The sequence below is a fragment of the Anoplophora glabripennis genome, unplaced genomic scaffold (genome assembly GCF_000390285.2).
Source record: "Anoplophora glabripennis isolate ALB-LARVAE unplaced genomic scaffold, Agla_2.0 scaffold1192, whole genome shotgun sequence".
Taxonomy (NCBI): domain Eukaryota; kingdom Metazoa; phylum Arthropoda; class Insecta; order Coleoptera; family Cerambycidae; genus Anoplophora; species Anoplophora glabripennis.
Window position 1 is genome coordinate 48,543 of NW_019417314.1, and position 19,855 is coordinate 68,397.

Genomic DNA, 19,855 nt, shown 5'->3' on the forward strand with positions numbered 1-19,855 from the left:
AAATGAGGAAATATGTGCAGTTTAATTATCCTTATTAATCCTTATTAAATGTTAACTTTTATTTTTTGAAAAAAACGTCATGGCTGACTAAATATTTGGAAAAATCCGAATTCAGCCAATTCCTTCAGATGCATGTAGCTCTGTTGCTATTTACTTTACAAAAAAATTAATTACAAAGTTTCAGGTTTTTGCAGTGTTAATAAGATAGTGTGAACAAATTGTTCGTGTAGTTTCGTTTTTAAGTTACCTATAACATAACCTTCAAGTTTTTTTAAATGTAAACCATAGTTTGCTATGAACTGCAGCTGTTTTTAACTTTTCAATTGCTCGGTGACGTAGATGGCTGTGAAAACAATCGAAATGTTTACTGACAACGCTTTTAGTAATTTCGTTAATATCTTTAAAGTAAATAATGGTTCGTTCATTCTGATACTTTTTGTGTCTTTGTTGAGTATTTCATTTACTTACCACAAATTATGATTTCCATCATTATAATTTAAGTTAATTAATATGAAAATAAATCCAGTTGTTATTTATTATTATTGTAATGTATATGAAGCGAATAAATCACAACTGAGATTGCAACACCTTTATTCTTTCAAGTCTTCTATACAATATGTATCTAACAACGATCACTGTCCGCTTAAATTCTATCCTGCGTGGATTTTCTTTCTGTCTCTCCCACACTTTTTCTATATCTACAAAAACTATGTACACCTTAAAAACCTAAAGACACACACACACAATATAAAGTGATACACACACTAACAATTATTGTTTTATTTAAAATATGCCAGTCGCACACTGCTCCGGTGCTCTGACACATATAGACTATTGTGAACCGCTGCAGTTCTTCCATTTTTCAAAATAACAATACGAAATATATCGTTGGAAAGCATAAAAAATATATTTTTTCTAGCTCATAGCTCTAACTATAGTATACATTTAAAAAACTTGAAGTTTATGTTATAACTTGAAAACGAAAGTGTTACACTACACGAACAATTTGATCACACTGTCTTATTAACACTGCAAAAACCTGAAACTTCGTAATTTAAAATTTTTTTGTAAAATAAATAGCACGGAGCTACACGCATTTGAAAGAATTGCCCGAATTCAGATTTTTCCAAATATCTAGTCAGCCATGACGTTTTTTTTTAAATACTGTTCATCTTTCCTCATATCGAAAAAAACTCACCCTGTGTGTATAGCACTTTAGTCTCTATATAGTTTAGTTTCTCAACAGCAACAGCGTTTTTGTGTTCGTCTTCCATTATTCATTATTGCATCCGTTTTATCACAGAATAAATAGCTACGCTTAGCTATTTATTCTGTGGTTTTATCAATAAATTTCAATGGGAATGGGAATTGGGAATGGATAATGAATGCAAGATGAGCATGTGAACTAAAGGTAAGGAAATGAACTATAGTACGATCATATTCGATGCAAAGTAATAAATCATTGCCTGTCAAGGAAACCAATGAAGTACGCGTTTAAGGGTTTTACAAATTGAATAATTTCTTTATACATTATGAAGGGACAAGAGGATCAGTTCAGGTCTGGCACCCTTGTTGCTACAAAAATTCCTTTATTCTCATAAACTATTTATTTTAAATGTAATTTNCGTATACGATCCTACTATAGTTCCATGTTCCATGAACTATTCATTTGATTCTCGTGATCGTGAAAGAAGAAGAACTACAAATACAAATTCACGTCACAACACTCCTAACTACCTTAACTTATAAAAAACATTATGTTTAATTAACCTTACAGGCCCAGCGTTCCCGCCGGGCACAAAAAAAATTGTTTATAGACTCATTTGAGTGTTCCACCCCACGGAAATCTTTAGTAAAAGGCGAAAGATTTATTCGTTCTGAGGTGAAACCAGAGTACAGAACTTGGCGTTTGATGAATACAACTAGACCTTGAGTCAAACAGTATCTGTGAGACACATGTGGCGCCATCTCTAGATAAAAACTCATAGCAATTATTCAACCTGTTTTCATTCTGCATCGGGTAGTATTAGGTGTTGCATATTCAACAGGGGTATTATAAGATGCTTACCCGTTGTAAAATATATTGTAATACAGATTAAAGAAACGCTTAGCTTGCGTAAATTATATTTGGTATGATAAATATTATTTTTACAAAACTGAAGGTAATTTAAATTCAGGAGATTAATTTGCAGAACGCTACAAAGACAAAACCCCAAATGTTCCTTTTATTTTCTAATTGTGCAGTTGGAGAAAAATTTACTTATTAATTTCGAAATCTTAAATTTCTAAAATTTTCTAGCAATATTTTACATACATTCATAAACATTTGCAGTATCTGTGACTAAGGCATATTGATAATAAATAAACAAGTGTGTTTTGACTTATTTTTAAAGCACCACGTTGAAATATACTGAAAAGAGTGATTGAAATAAAAAAAGAGTTTTTTTAACTAAATCTAAACTCACTCAAGATATTACGTAAACGTTTTAGGTAAATTTTCGATCACTTAGGTGATCTCCGAAAGCTCTGCTTTCAGACGTCAGTCGCTGGACACCTTGGGGGCTCTTTGCAAAGATAAAAATAGCGTGACAAAGTTCCTTTTCTTTTTTTTAGACGCAAGGGATTGCGGTCAATGTTATGTAAGATCGATGATGTGTTTCCTGATAATCATTTCCTCAGATAAGCGAATTGTTAAAGAATAACAGTTGTAGGTACTTGAGTAGCGTTTATAGGTTGTAGTTTTTAGTAACAGAGGATTTTAGGGTAACCGATAATAATGTTTTTATAGATATTTAGTCACTCAAATAAAGTATAGTCAGATAGAATTCCAAGAAAGGAATAAGCCAATAAAGTTCTTTTATCGGAACTACTGTAACAATTTACCGCAGAAGTAGCGTGCCTTGAAATTTTCATTTGGAAAAATTGTCTTAAAATAATTATACCGGCATTGATTTATTTTAATGAGAAATTACACTGATAATGCACAGGACGATACACTTATGTTGAAACACGCCTTCATAACTGCAAAACGCAGTATGCGCTGCAAGCTGCTACGGTGAACGCCACGCCGCCAATGTATTTCTACCTCGGGTGTCGAATGTGGTTAATTCCATGAAAGTGGCTCAGGGGTCTTTTAGAATAACTTGAATATCTTTAAAACATATTAAGTAGATGCTGAAAATTTAATCCTCGGTTTTCTTTACTTCAAACCAAAAAAAAAAACTAATTTATTAATTAAAAAAAAAGTTAAACAACTTTTGTTTAGGCACAACTACCTGGTCAGTGACACATCAAAAAGTACATATTTTTTCCTGTACCATAATTTTGATGTTTGTGGAGTAATTTGGGATAATAGCCTACTTCTCTATAAATAGAATTTCTACACAGGAAAGCTTTTGTAACTTTAAATATCTATCTCAGAAACAAAAATATTGCACTAATATATGTACTTACAACAGTATTGAATTACAACCTAAAATAATAAGGAAGATGCAACATGTAAATGGAAAATAATAATGCTTAAATAACTTAAATAACATCTAATTGTATACATAGGAGTACCTGTTTCTTTTATAATTTCGATAAAAGGAAAAGATATGAAATGTCATTAAATGTCATTTTTGTAAAACATTAAATGCTCTCGATTTCGAATGGGCCATGGCCAACTGTGACTTTCGTTTAAAGATCTCTAATTAGAAGCAGTTAAGCTATTAAAAAAAGAGGTGAGCTGCTGGATACTTTGTAAATAAATCCTAATACAATTACGAGTACCTATCATAAACGTAAATATCTGATGTATCCATGAAAATAATGCATATCATAATTAATGGTACCAAGACAAAGATGAATAACAAAAAATGTTTGATGTCTACACCATTTGGAAAACTATTTCAAACACTTGACATACAGGGTGTGTCAGTAAATTTGAGAAAAATCTTTTTTAAATTTTCGGAATATGTACCGACAAAACGCATAAAAGTATTTATTGGCAGTTTTCTATAAAACGATGCATGTTATTGAATAAGAAAATCTTTTAATATGTTATTTCAGAAGAATTAATTGTTTTACCGAAAACGCCAAGGATAATCATTCTTTGTAAGATAAAAACCCTCATTTACCTTCTGAATCTGTTATTGGAAATGAATTTTCCCATCAAAAGTTTGCAATCGATATCTTAAATAACCTGAACTGAATTTTATTTGAATTCAATTAACTATTTTGGAGTTAGTAAAAAAATGTTTCTGATAACTTAATTTTATCGCCCTGTAACTTGTTTATCAAACATTGTGGGACCAACATTCATAGGAAATTTTCGTTTAAAATTATATTTCCAATTTTCTTTTTAAAGGCATCAAATTTGAGAAACAGGTACGTACTACCATTGTATAAGTAAATATAGTATTATATTTCTTATGGCCGAATAGTTGACCAAATTTTAGTTCTCGCATTCGTTACAAGGAGGAGCCATATGATGTAAACTTGATATTTAGGGCCGGTTCTACAATGCGAGTATATACTAAGAATAAGCTATACTTGGAATAACTTTCTAAAATTTCGTTCTACAATCATGGAATAAAGTTATTCTTGGTATAAACTATGGAATATCTTATCCCTCTGAATTTCAAGGGATATACTCCGTACATAGTTATTCTTGCTTTCTATTGGTCGATGCGTCTCGCGTCGAATTTTATGAGTTGTCATTTTCAATGGCGTTATAACCTCAAACCTTGTAGACTAGACAGTGTTACTGTTTAAAGTTCTTGTAATTATAAAAGCTGTAGAAAGTTTCCTTAAAATGGATCCAATCAATTTAAATGTATTTGATTCAGACGAAGAGGATGAACTTGTTGAAAATCTAGTATTACGCCGACATCCAAAAGTATTTAAACATCGGTGAGATAATGAAAATTTGGTTTAAAATTAAGTCCTACATAGGTACATTTCCTTTTACAGCCCCAATTATTTTGAAGAATATGATGAGCTAGAGTTTTTCAAACGGTTTCGGCTGAAGAAACAAACTTGTTTGATGTTATTAAATACAAATGAGGATCAAATTAAATGTACAACAGACCGAAATAATGCAATATCGCCAGCATCAAAATTATTTTTGACTTTACGATTCTATGCTACAGGAAGTTTGTTAATTGCAGCAGGTGATTTTGCAGGAGTAAGCAAAACATCTGCATGCTATATTGTGACTCGTGTAACCCAAGCAATAACTTCTTTACGTGACAGATATATAAAGTATAAAGTTAATCGTTCACGTTCAATTTTACACTTTCGATACAGCGCCATCTTGTTTTCAATAGTTAAATGATCCATTACACAGATATTTGGAAATACAGTTGGCTTGGGATATGTATATAAAGCTACTGTATTTGGAAATGATTACAAATGATAGGGTAGATAGAATAAATTGAAAAAATTCATATCATGTGACATGAAAATTAGTAAAGGTACGACAAAAAAGCTTCAGTTAATGCGGTTTGAATTTTTATCTAGGGTTTGAGAAATTATTTAAATAAGATAAAATTAGTTAAATCAATATGTATGTAATTTAAGCAAGATATTTATTTTAAATTCATTGATTTGGAATATAGAGGTTTCCTATACTTATCTTCAACGGTTTTGGAGATAATCACGATTATTTATAAAGGACGAACTTTAACGTGCGTTAATTTACTACTATAATTTTTAAGAAGGGTGTGCCACCAAAAGATAGTTTCATTTGATATGCACGTCCCAAAAAACTGTTCGATGAACTTTATTTTGATGGGATTTTGATTTTTGTAGCATTGTATGGATCGATTAAAGTAAATTGAAACAGACCTAAATGGCAAACTAAAAATTAAAATAGAAAAGAAATTACGTCTCAAATATCACTTATCATTAGATTCAGAAAATTATGAAGAATTTTGTAAGTTACTGTCATTTCCGCCGAAACCGGAAGTGACTGAAAAATCAGTAAAATGTCAAAAAGTGAAGTTTAATACGATGTCCCAAATTGCAATAATTTATTTTCAAAACTAAAAAGAAAAAGGGGGGTATACCATCGTTGTATTAGTTTAAATTATAGATAACACTTGATATTATTAGATTTATTTTTAATTTTTTTATCTAGTTTAATTTTAATTATTCGTGTTTTATATCCGGTATATTGCTGTAATCAGAAAAAGTAGAGGAATTTAAAAAACGATAAATATACAGGGTGTTCCATTAAAANATTGAAACAGACCTAAATGGCAAACTAAAAATTAAAATAGAAAAGAAATTACGTCTCAAATATCACTTATCATTAGATTCAGAAAATTATGAAGAATTTTGTAAGTTACTGTCATTTCCGCCGAAACCGGAAGTGACTGAAAAATCAGTAAAATGTCAAAAAGTGAAGTTTAATACGATGTCCCAAATTGCAATAATTTATTTTCAAAACTAAAAAGAAAAAGGGGGGTATACCATCGTTGTATTAGTTTAAATTATAGATAACACTTGATATTATTAGATTTATTTTTAATTTTTTTATCTAGTTTAATTTTAATTATTCGTGTTTTATATCCGGTATATTGCTGTAATCAGAAAAAGTAGAGGAATTTAAAAAACGATAAATATACAGGGTGTTTCATTAAAAAAAACAAGCATTTTGTTTTATATCTCTCGGAAACGCAATATCCAATTGTTTTTCTATGTAGTTCCTTGATATCACAAGAATATTTACTAAAACTTTGTTTTTTACCATTTTGTCCTCGCCACAAAACATTTTTAGTCCTTTCTAAAATTATGGTCTCTCTCGCTGTGACGTCAATTCCCAGTCTTCGAGGCTTTCGAGGCCTGCGAGACCTCGATGCGTAGCTTTTGACGTCACTACGCCTTTATAGAAAAGGACGAAAAATGTTCATATTTTAGAGTTGTATCATTGTATAAGTAAATACAATGGTTGTATATCTCAGATAATATTGACAAAAAAAAAACGGAAAAACGCTACATCATTTTTTGAAACATACTGAATGCAAATATATAATAAAAAACAAATGAATTTTCAAATATTCGCAGTGGCAACGAAATTTTCGCGGCGAATTAAATTTAATATCGCGATATCTTCGCAGCGGTACAGGCATGGCTATTTACTTTCATAGGTAACGTTTTGACGCGAATATTTCGCCGCCACTGCGGTGCGGACATTTCGCGTATAGGCTACTTCTGATTCTGAAGCTGTAGATCTGCCGCCATGTATGGCCGTTTCACACAGGCCGACACGACACCGGCACGACAACGACAACGATGCCGGTGGATGCGTAATCTCATATATATACATTCTTGATAATATTTTTGACATAGGTACTGTCACGGGCGACGACGCCGTGAAATTATTAGAAAAATTAAATTTAAAATTGTTAGTTTAAACGCGACGTTGTTACGTGGAAAATGCTTTGAAATTTAGGTCGAAATAGTTTTATTAAATGAAGGTAAAAATTCCGATCTAGGATTGGTGGAAACAGGGTTTAGGGGCGGAGCTTCCCGTCCGCCTAATCACATAAAACGCGGAACGATTTTTGGACTTTAGCGATTATTCAAGTGCCTTTGGAACGTCACATNTTCATAAGTTAAAATGCAAACTTCTATGAAATTGTGATTAATTTTTAAAAATCATTTAAGTTTAAATTTTTTTATTAAACTGCTCAAATTTGATAATGAAATTTGTAAAATTTTTTAAGAATCTTTGAAGTTGAAAATTTTGTATTAAACTTTTAAATAAAATACTTAATTTTCCTACCTATGGTATAATGATTTTAGGATACCCTGTATATTTATTTACTCACCACAACTTTCTATCCATTTTTTAACTCATTCTTTACCACCATATTTTTCCGATGGAAATCGATGTAAAATTATATTGGGAAATTTTCCTTTAGATTTTCCACATTTATAATATTGACATATATTTCCTGCCATTATTAATTTATTTTAAATATGTAAACAGTACACAGAACACCGATTCAACAACACCAGTTTTTTATGCATTACACAGTGGCGATTTTTTATATTATTCCAATCTTACTTAGAGCCATCTACAAACGAATTACTATACCCCTTGTATAATAACAGTACAGTTGAGACCGTCTAGACCTACAGTGAGTTCTTTAGCACAAATTTAAGAAATATTAATAACCGATATAGACGATAGATGTCCACACTATCTTTCGTATCGTTTTACTGGTTAACAAAATTTACATGGGGATTATATTACTATATTTACTTATACAATGGTACTACTTGATTTTAAAAAAAAATACTGTCAAGTTGAATCAAGTAATTTGAAAATCAAATCGAGTTTTGAGGATTCTTCTGAAAACTCAGAATTCCCTGGATTTTGAGTCAATATGTATAATGTGCATATACAATGTGTATTTTGTCTCCATTTTGCACCCCACCTTATTATTTTTAAAGATAAAAGAAAATGTTCAATATAAAAATTGTACGAATTTTCCTGAAACGGCAAAATTTTGTATCAGATCAAGCAAATGAAGGTGTCAAAATAAATAAAAATTTTTAATGACAATAAAGTGCTTGAACATTCGAATATATGTATAAGATGTTACACATCCACATTCACAAATGAACATAGAAAAGATGTCGAAATAAATCAACTTTTTTTTTAATTGGACATCATGTAAATTTTTACATATTTGAATTTTTCCTATTCCGATGATATAAGCAATGAAGGATATTTCTCATGTAGTAAAGGAGGTGTGGTAAAGTTCAATATCGACATGGTACAATCACCTGGGCCATATCTTCATTACTATTAGAGATACACCCATCAAATGCTGATATCAATATAATCATAAGAAAATGTACTAACTAAAAAAATAAAAATATAACAGAATATTCTATTTAAAAAGCAACAGTCTGTTTATTTTGACAACTCCGTTTGATCAATCTGATCTGAAACAAAATTCTGTCGCTTTATGAAAATTCGTACCATAAATTACATATTTTTTCAAGAAACTTAGTAAGTAACGCAATCATTTTTCATATTTTATATTCAACTTTAACGTAACTTTACTTGACTTGTTTAACTAACCCAGTTCCAAATTAAACAACTTAGTGAAATTATATGCAAGTACTTATACAGGTTGTCAAACATCAACATATACTTTATGATGAACATTGATTCGGGTTGTTCATCGAAAACAATAGGCGCTAGAGAAATAACAGAGAAAGATAATGGCGCTGATTAAAACAAAATTAAACTTAATTTTAGTCTCAGAAACCCATACAGTGGTTGTTTTCTAATTTTACATAAGGAATAAAAGCAATTATGGACAATTTTTTAGATAAATTACCTACCTTCGATAATTTTCATGGAATCTAGTGGTAAAATTTGGTCAATTCTTTAGCAGACAGTCTGCATAGGTCTCCCAAAAAGGTGGTCAGTGAATTGACAATTTGGGTAAAATTGAGTATTTCACATTTTATCAAAGACTTAATTGGAAATGAACCATACCGGGCTCCATCACCCTTCTTGAATATGCCTCTGTCTCTAAATATAAATAAACGATAAATAATTATAAAACGCGTCATTTATTAGACAATTCGGCATAAGATTTTAATCCATTCGTGGAATATCTCAAATTTCGAATTTTATTAGCGTTATTGACGGCAAATACATTTTTGTACGTATATGCTATCAAGAAACCCCATAAGAGTCTACGATAAGAATTTTAAATTTTGCAAAAAAGATTGAAGAACTCATGGACGGCAGATTTGGATCTATAAAATTTAGGTAATGCCTAAGTAATCACATCGTTATGGAAGAATACTAATCTACTTCTTCTATTTCAGGAAAGTTCCGCAAGGAATTCAGACGAGCTTTCGATTCTTGCTGCCAGAGAGAGCACGAGGACAGGAACTACTACAAGTATGGCGGCACCTTCTGCCACAAGCTGGAAAAGGACTCTGTGTTGGCTTCACAATCCAGGACTGATTTTGAAATACACAGGCTTAATACTTATAAGGACTACGATACGAAGCTCACTAGAAAAGGGACGAAAACTAGTGTATTGCAAGTTGAAATTTAAGTGTTTTAACATTATTGTAGTGGGTGTGGATTTTACTTAAAAAGAAAAGAGACCGTAAAAAAAACATAGAAGTATGAGTGTTTTCATGTGTTACATTTGATGTATTCAGGAGAGCTTAATCTTCTTGAACCGTTTTTATCTCTGGATGTAAAATTCAATTAATTATAAAAAAGAGAAATATAAACTTTTCTATTAAAACAGAAATATAAGGGCTCAATAAGCATTACTTCGATAAGGTGAGCGACAAACTTTTCTGTTTCAAATAACGTTTTTACAACAAAAAAAAAACAATGTTTCTGTACCCTTCAAAAATTGACCTCAAGAATAAAAAATTAATACATTTGACCATATTTTCTTTTAGTAACGTTCGTTAAAGTTATATGAGATGGAAAATTTTAGTTGGCTCACTCTTTACCTGCTTATACATTGTGACCTAAAAACAGATATCAAAATTTTAACCATGCATCAAAAGCAACATCTTTTGTATAATTTTTTTTTTCGAAAACCTGTTAGTGTTTAAGATATTTTTATTAAATTGTAAATTCTTTTTGCCATCGCTCGCAGTAAGTTGAAATTAATCAATTAATGTTAAAGAGACAGAAGCACAAAAAATGGAAAGCATTGCTAGTATTTAAAATTTAAGACAATGAAAATCATTCCGTAAAATGTTGGCATAAATTTCATTGATATTTCCCTAATCCGTTGTCAGCTCATTAGCGTTATTTTCATCGGAAAAAACGAGAGTTTTTGAAAAATTGATTAAGCAAAAGTTGTCACATTGAATGATGTACATTGTTAAAATTGTGGCTTTTGTATCTGACTCACCATATATGCCCCAGAGGACAAAAAATTTATTTTTTGTAAAACACAGCACAAGAACATTCAGTAAATAAAGACATAAAAATGTAAACGTGAAACAATAAGTATTTGCAGATTTCACATCACCTAAAACAAAATATAAAATGTGCCCTTATCCAAAAGGTATATGTATAATGGAAAATAGTGAAAACAACTTTTATTTTAGTTGGTTTGTTTCTCATAACCACAATACAGAGATGTAAATAAATAAAAAGTTAGAAAATAGAAATACATACAAAAATAACCGATAACGATTTGTTTTCAAAGCAGTAGTATAATAATCTTATACATAATATATTAACTTGACAAATAATAATTTTATTGCAAAGACGCGGGTAATAATACTTTTAGCGACAGAATTTAGAAAATATGTTGATCGTATCCTTTATAAAAAGAAAATGTTCATAAACTATCATCTAAAAATGCTTATGTCCAGATTGAGTATAGGCAAATTAATAAAAAAAAAATAATGCAATTAGGTCAAATTCAGTTTCATCTTAGAGTCTTTCCAATTGAAAAAAATGTACTTCCAAAGCACTTCAGAAACACTTCAGGTTTTCAGGTAATAAAAATAAAAATGATTACTTGAAAAATATTTAATGTATTTATGCTAATGTATTCCTCTCGGAGGAGTTCCAATTATTTAAATATGGAGTATGTAAAGATTAGAACGGGAGGAAAACACTTCCTGAATACTTCCCAGTCAACTGGAAAATAGGTTTTGTTTTTATCACGTTACAATTTTCAAAATAGTTTTGAAATCAGTAAATGAAAGCCCTTTACTTTAAACTGATTTATTTTTCAGTTCGACTGACAAAATATATACAAAACAATTAGATTCAATTTTACTTCCTATATACAGGGTGTCCCGTTCATGTTTCAAAAAAACGTGTGTGCAAGTTCCTTCTGGGAAAATAATAGTGATTTTCGAGATACAGTGTGTTGAAGTTGTTACTTTCCAAATGGTTTTCCTTAATTATATTATCTATTAAAAACTAATTTTAGATTTTGTAAACTACTACACTACCATTACTAAAATAAACAATTGTTGAATGGACTGAATTGTTGATGGGCATGAATGTTTAAAAAAAGTGATAAAAACTGAAAAATATTAGGAAACAGACTCGGACACATACAGAACAAAACAGCTGCACAATTAAATAAATGTGCAAACTCGAATTACTACAGTAGATACTGAATTGTCCCCCATTTCCTCCTATGCAACTTCATTTTTCTCGAAAATGGTACATGCTACCGAATTTCGATAGGTATACCTTTTTTGTAGTATGCTTTAGAGTTTACAGAACCGTTTAGAAATGTAATAAATGTTAATGTTTAACATATTTTCTTTTCGATTGTACCCCTCCAATTAGGGGTCATCCATAAATTACGTCACACGTAAATGGGGAGGGAGGGTATCACCGAAATGTGACAATTTGAGACAAGGGGCAGGGGGGTCAAAAGTTTTGTGGCGTCACATGTTAAAATTTAGAATACTAAAACGCGAAATTTAGATGTTGCTAAAAAACTATAAAAATCTACGAACTTGATATATATTTATTAATAATTTAGCATTCTCGCTACCTGAAATGTTGGACTTTATGTTGATTTTATTAGATTATTTAATAAAAAAAAGTAAAAAATTAAAATAGCTGTTTTCTCTCGATTATTTTTAAATACATGCCCAAATTTAAAAAATGTGTGACGTCACATCAGGAGGGGGGATTATAAAAATGTGACAACCTGTGATAAGGACGGGGGGAGGGGTTCAAAAGTCCTAAAATTCGTGTGACGTAATTTATGGATGGCCCCTTACCTGTATCGGCAACACTGCATTTCAGAATGAATTCGTTTGTACATTATTCTTAACGCACAGTTAATGTTTACTCGTGTACAAATTTTGACATTTTTATCTTTAGTCGATTTAAAGATAATTAAGGAAAACCATTAGGAAAGTAACAACTTCAACACACTGTATCTTGAAAACTGGGCGTCTAAAAAAAACTTTACATGAACTATCCCTATTATTTTTCCATGAGGAACTTGCACACAAGTTTTTTAGAAACATGAACGGGACACCCTGTATAGGTAGAAAACTAAATTAACTGTGAACTTCGTTTCGATTGTAAAATTTTGACGTTTACGAAAAAATCGACTGAAAGTAATGGTTTCTATGTTTGTGAACATTCGTCCTTGAAAAATAATATGGTGAAGTGTTAAAAATATATTATTTCTCAATGTACAAAACAGCAGCGAGAAATAAATCAAAATATGTTGTACCCGTTGTTAATCTCTGAGTGACGGAAAAAATTGTAGTTACAGTAATCGATTAGAAATTTACTTTTTTCAAAAATAATCCCAAATGACATGCACGAAGCAACTACGTAATTTCCTTTACATTACAGTTTTCACTAAAAAATTAGCCAAAAATGATTGTCTCAAAATTTCAAAGGAAAAGTTGATTGTATTCAAGTTTACATACTCATTTTTAGCTCTATAACAAATTTTATAGTTTTTACTTTACTATTGTAATCGAATGTAAAAACAATTTAATATAATACACAATTATTTATACTAAACTTCACTTTAATATACGTTTTAAACACTCAAATAAAAAATTTTATTTTAATTTTTTAGACTTTTCTATACTAATAAACCCATACCTAAGTTAAATTTCTATGTTATCACATATTCAAATTAACAATTTTTTTTGGATATACAAATATGTCACAATGTGTTATTATTTTTTATCCAGTTTAATTTGAAAAATGTATTAGTTTCATTAGTATAAAAATAATAACTCAAATCTGAGCTTAATATACAACAAAAAATAGTACTCCAATGTAGCTGAAAGTTTTAGTAACGTCATCACAAGTGTGCAATTTTTCACTCGTTCCTCCAATTTGATTTTCCTTTATTCCACCCTTCGTTTACCATACACATAGAAGAAATAACAGATCGCTTTGCAAGGCAAATATGATTTAGACGATATTCAGTCATAGTGCAAGTGCAAGGAAATATTTATCAAGCGAGAAACTGTACGAAATAGTTTTTCTTCAAACGGTAGCTTTATGTGATAAATCAAGCGTTATTTTCACTGAACTTAACTACAACTCGACATTTGTAAGCTGACAGGATTTACCGTGTTTCAGAATTTATATTCACATCTTAGATTACTCAAAGGAGTTCAGCGTAAAGGATTCGAAATCCTTTACGCTGAAAAATTATTTACAATTAGGTAGTTATATTTATTAATATACAGATTCAGAACTTATCCGAAAAAAAATTTTTAAATGTTCTTCTCTTACAAATACAATTTTGTAAAAATAAAAATCAAACAGGGCAGTTCGAAAATGATTTAAAAATTCTTCACCGCACTGGAAACTGGTGCACTGTAAATAGACTAGCCGGTATCTGTTTTGGTTTGGGTGAATCGTATATCCACGAAGATTTTTGGCTTTTTGGGCTTCAAATATCACTAGAAATGAAAATTTTTCTATGCGCATAAAAAAAACATGGGCTTAACTTTTGGCGGCACAATATGTTAAAAAAATTCGAAAAATGTCATATTTAATTATGTATTTTTTCAAGAGTTGATTTTAGGCGAAAATGGAAGAGGAAAAAAATGTTTGTAATTAAATTTTGTACAAAATATGACTAGTTACAAATCGAACGAATCATGATTATTATTGTAAAAATCGAAAAAAATCGCCAAAAATGGGGTTAAAAAACATTACTTTTTAGGGAATTTTTTTGAGGTCTTTAAGTTGGGTATAGGACCTTCATACTTGGCTCACGAAAAGTTCATGTTATGTAGAATCACCACACCAAATTTCATCAAAATCGGTTCTATATAATTTGCATAATAATTTTTCAATCCAGATTTTGAAAAAAAATTGCAAATTTTCAAAATTTTACACAGCAAAAACCAAAGCCCTTAGATATCTGAAAATTTAATCACATATAGAAGGGCTCTCAAGCTTTCAAACGCTTTTTGAAAAATTCGAATCCGTCAATTAGGAGAGCTCTGGCGCTTGTTTTTCGATTTTTACAATAATAATCATGATTCATTCGATTTATAACTAGTCATATTTTGTAAAATTTTATTACAAACATTTTTATCCTCTTCCATTTTCGCCTAATATCAACTCTTAAAAAGATACATAATTAAATAGGAAGAAAAATATGACATTTTTCGAATTTTTTTAACATATTGTGCCGCCAAAAGTTAAGCCCACGTTTTTTTTATGCGCATAGAAAAATTTTCATTTCTAGTGATATTTAAAAGCCAAAAAGCCAAAAATCTCCGTGGATATATGATTCACCCAAATATGGGCTCTTCGAAACAGATACCGTCTGGACTAAAAACCTGACCTTGTGAAAGGCAAAGCATGCAGTCGTAAATAATAAAGTAGTATAGTAAAATAATAATAGTAAAGTAATAAATACAATTTTATAACACCTATTTTATATCAGCAAATTCAACTGTTTTTGCCGCTATTGTTATTATTAGTTAAAAAATTAATTTGTGGTTTGAATTAATAAAATAATTTAACATACCTGGATGTTACAACAACTGTTCAAAATTTTGTCCACCGACGTGTACACACATGTCTTGTTTCACCCATAACACAAATACTTCACCATACCACAAATACTTTACTGTAACACAAATACTTTACTATAACACAAATGCTTCACCATAAATTATAACGATATCCATCAATTTCTAGTTGCTATACTCATAAGCTATTTTTGACACTTGGGAAATTAATGTAATACCTACTAAAATCGGATTTGAGTATTCGGAATCGCCTGGGGCTACGTGGAGAGAGAATGATTTGCGTACAACACAACGCGAATGACGCTAGAGACGCCCAGCGATGTAAGGGTTTTAAATACTACAACTTCAATAATTTTTTTCTCGGAAACTATAAGGATTTTACAAAAATTTTTTTATGATATTTACTCCATTTTTCATGATGCATCTATTCTCAAATTTTTTCGGAAAGTTGTGAATCGCCCTGTAGATAATGGAAACTTGAAATATGTAGATCAGGGACAGTGAACATGAATAAAAAAATGAATAGTATGGTTTGTTTTATACAGAGTGTCCCATAATTAATTGGACATTAGCTAAATGCCTCAGCAAAATGTTATTCGCTTTCGTTCCACAGGTTGTTTTATCAATTATTTTTTCAAATATTTTGAAAACTGTTCGACGCATTTCAATGAAATTTGGTATTTTGGTGTAACTCCATTGACATGGCCATACCTTTTTGTCCAGCCCATATACTCGAACAGAAATAAAGAAATAACATTCAATTTCACAGAAAATAATTAACTTTTTTTGAAGTTGAAAAAGTAGGCCGTTTCGAATGGGGAAGTTGCATCAAATTTTCTTTTGAAGCAAAATTTATTTAAAGTGCAGAAAATTACTATAAAAGTATGTTTCTATATGTAAAACCCCTTTATACTTAACTATTAATATGTAATTAATTATAAAAATATTGAATATAATAAGGTGGGCGAAAACGGTCCTTAATTGGTCAAGCAATTTGTGACGTCAGGATCCGGTATATGAGTGTTAAGACTGTCAAGACGCGAGAGGCTGGCGCTGTCATTGCATTGCTGTCGTTTAATCTTGTGTTGAATTAGTTTGTGTTCGCATTGAATTCTGAGTAGTTTTGAGTAGTTAGTTTTAGTGTATAAATTTAAAGACAAGTTTCGTTAATTTTCATAGAGTCTACGAACATTTTCACAATATCTACCCAGGCAGCTTTAATGCGTAGCGGCTTCAGAATTACAACACGAAAACGTGAAAAACATAACAGTATCTGAACATAAATATTATAGTTAGTACCCATGTGTAGTTCCACAACACTAACTGCCCCCAACAAACTATTTAATGTACCAAAGGATGAGAAAATGAGGAAGAAATCATGAAAACATATTTTATAGAACATCTATTTTTGACAAATTATCAGATTGCTCTTGGACAAATCCAGCTTCTGTAGCCATAGAATGTACAATTTTTAAAATAATTAACAATATTGTGTTAAGTAAAAGTAAATAAAATAAAATCTATCTGGCACACGTAGTTTGCATAAACACAAACGAGTAAGAGTGAGACAGACTACAGAACACGTCTCTACACGATTCGTTTAATTTGGACCGATACCGGATCGTGACGTAAGAGTCAGCCGTCTTTGTTTAAGACTGCGTTTTAGTGCATAGAGAATTATTTTGAATTTATATATTTTTTTATAGGAAAACTATTAATTAAAAATTTAAAATTTATGTGGCAATTGACTTTTTACGATGAAAGGAATTTAATAAAAAAAGAAAAAAAAATGTGAAACTTCCCCATTAAACTTAATTTTTGTGCTTTTATCCATACGCAAACATTATGTATTCTCGACGTCTTCAATCCTAGTGGATATTGTATCTGTTGTAGATACTTTTTGCAAAATAAAATGTAAATGAAAAATGAAGAATTATTTTTATTAAAACTTTTACAAAGCAATTAAGTAAAAGAAAATGCAAAAAAGTAACTAAATAAAAATAAATGGTTGGCTAAATGAATATCCGAAAGGGTGTTCTAAATTAAAAAAGAATAAATTACAATAAATATTGAAAATGTTCACCATTTACTACAATACATTGTCTAACTCTTTTATTCAAGTTTTGTCTTACTTTAAAAATTGAGTCTTGTTGGGCTCTGATAGTATTAACTCCCTCTACAATTTTTTTGCTATAATTCCTGGCGGTTTATTTTATTTTTATAAACAAGTGATTTTAGGTAGCCCCAAAAGGAAAAATCTAGTGAATTTAGATCGGGTCAACGTGCTGGCCATATGTGTACGCTACCTCTGCCAATCCACCTAAGAGAGTAAACTTCATCTACATAATTCCTAACTCCTAGGGTGTAATGTGCTGAAGCACCATCATGCACGTACCAAGAGTTACGTCTTAAAGTTAAAAAAATTGTAAATCATCTCTCAAAAAACTGAAATATGTTGCTCCGTCAAGTTTAGGTCGTAGTTCAAATGGTCCCGCAATACATCGAGAAGGATGCCACGTTTATTGAAAATTCATGTTGAAAATGATGTTCTTGGAGGGCATGCGGATTTTCCATCACATAGGTATGGCTCTTGCATCTCTTCGAGTGAATGTGACTTCATCAGTAAATAAAATTTTGTTGTAGAATATTGGTTCCTCTAAATGGCGTTCTCTAAGAAACGATAAAATTGGAGCCTTGCTGGTACGTCCTGCGGTAAAAACTGTTTGACTGGAGTAAAATCATATGGATACAACTTTTCTTTTCGTATTATTCTGGACACCGAAGATTTGCCGCACGAACACGTCTTGTGCTTGATCTTCCCGCGTTCCTGTTTCTGGGATGAAATGAGCCAGTTTCGCCTAATCTGTCGTACAATGACTTGAAATTTTATAGTTTGGTTACCTTCTATCTATGTAGATAAAGCTTGAAATAATGCTGCACTGCTCTGTGAGAACAAACATTTTCCTGGATATACAGGCAGACTATATCCCGCATTTGTGCAGTTGAAAAATCATTATGGCGTGGCATTTTAACGCAAATAGCAATAATTAAGTGGTTAATAAAAAAACTTTGGTACTCAATATCACAGCACATTGACAAGTTATAGTAAACAAAACCCTAGTTACACATTAACGTTGTTTCTATTACCAAAGCATACTTTGCAAAAAATAAATAAGTACTTATGCATCTCATTGAAAAATTACGTTTAATTCGAAAACGGTCTACTTTTTTTACATTTTGTATGAAATTGAATGCCATTTAATTATTTTTCTTCGAGAATGTACATACAGAGTGGACAAAAAAATTATGGCCATGTTAATGGACCAATGTTCCTGTAGGTGGCATCATCTAACGGCAATGGTGAAATTGATACTATTTTCGTATTACGCATGCTGAGTACACGAAACCAAATTTCATCGAAATGCGTTGAACAGCTTTTAGGAGATTTCAAAAAATAATTGGAAAGAAAGTTAATAAAACATCCTGTAGACCGAAAACGAGTAATATTTAGCCAAGTCATGTTAATTCCAAACGCTTTATTTTGATGTCAGCTGTCACTCCTTAGCTAATGTCTAATTAAATACGGGAAACCCTGTATAAAAAGACAGAACCTGAAGATAATTTTAGTATTTGTTAAATAGAATTGAGCCTTTTGGAACTTACCATAAAATATAAAGATACAGTACGGAATAATAAGTACCAGCAAAAATGAACAATATAATAATTTCTTACTCAAAAGGAAAGCGATTGTAGAAAATAATTAACAATTGTCCTAAGTGTTCCGCGGTTACTCGTCTACATCGATCGGTAATTACCCATTTCAAAAACAAAAATAACCGTTCAATATGTACCGAGGTCACAGGCGCATATCTAAAATAGTAGTAGTTTTTAATTTATGCAATTTTTACTAATGGTGGAGAATCCTCAACTACTTCGCACTCACTGGTAATTCTACTGCTCGCGTCCGCAAGCCTCGCATAGGTCAATTTATTCGATTTTTATCTAACGGCACCCTAATTCCTACCCTACCGACCTGGTGTGCCGGTAGGGTAGGATTTTTTGCTGAGAGTCATTGATCGTGAATATTTCATTGTCATTTATGCTTGTGTGAATGAATTTGACTCTTTGCTTGGTCCAGTGTATGGTACGTGTTTTTATGGCGGTCAATAGTATTATATATCGTGAGCATAGAGCGGCACACGGCTTGACCATAAATTTAGCCGCTTGACACTTACCAGCACAATAAAGTTTACTACTGTTTATTTATTTGACTGTCGCCACAAAGTTTCCGATGTCTATACTTCCTATGTCCCATTTTTTGTGTTTCCTTTTATTTATAATTTTGATTTATGCT

The 19,855-nt window shown here is 30.9% G+C and overlaps 1 protein-coding gene and 1 non-coding gene across 2 annotated transcripts in view; one reads left to right on the forward strand and one right to left on the reverse strand.

Annotated features, from left to right (window-relative positions):
- The window catches only part of LOC108915074, a gene marked incomplete at its 5' end in the record, with an annotated part of 59,575 nt that extends 47,714 nt beyond the window's left edge, over nt 1–11,861 (forward strand). Inside the window, one exon of the mRNA XM_018721027.1 lies at nt 9,844–11,861. Within this exon, the coding sequence (XP_018576543.1) occupies nt 9,844–10,079 (236 nt within the window). The remainder of the gene's footprint in view (nt 1–9,843) is intronic.
- LOC111692260 lies at nt 1,777–1,897 on the reverse strand. Its single transcript, XR_002763186.1, has one exon. It is a non-coding gene; the product is annotated as a U5 spliceosomal RNA (small nuclear RNA).
- Nucleotides 11,862–19,855: the final 7,994 nt, after the last annotated feature.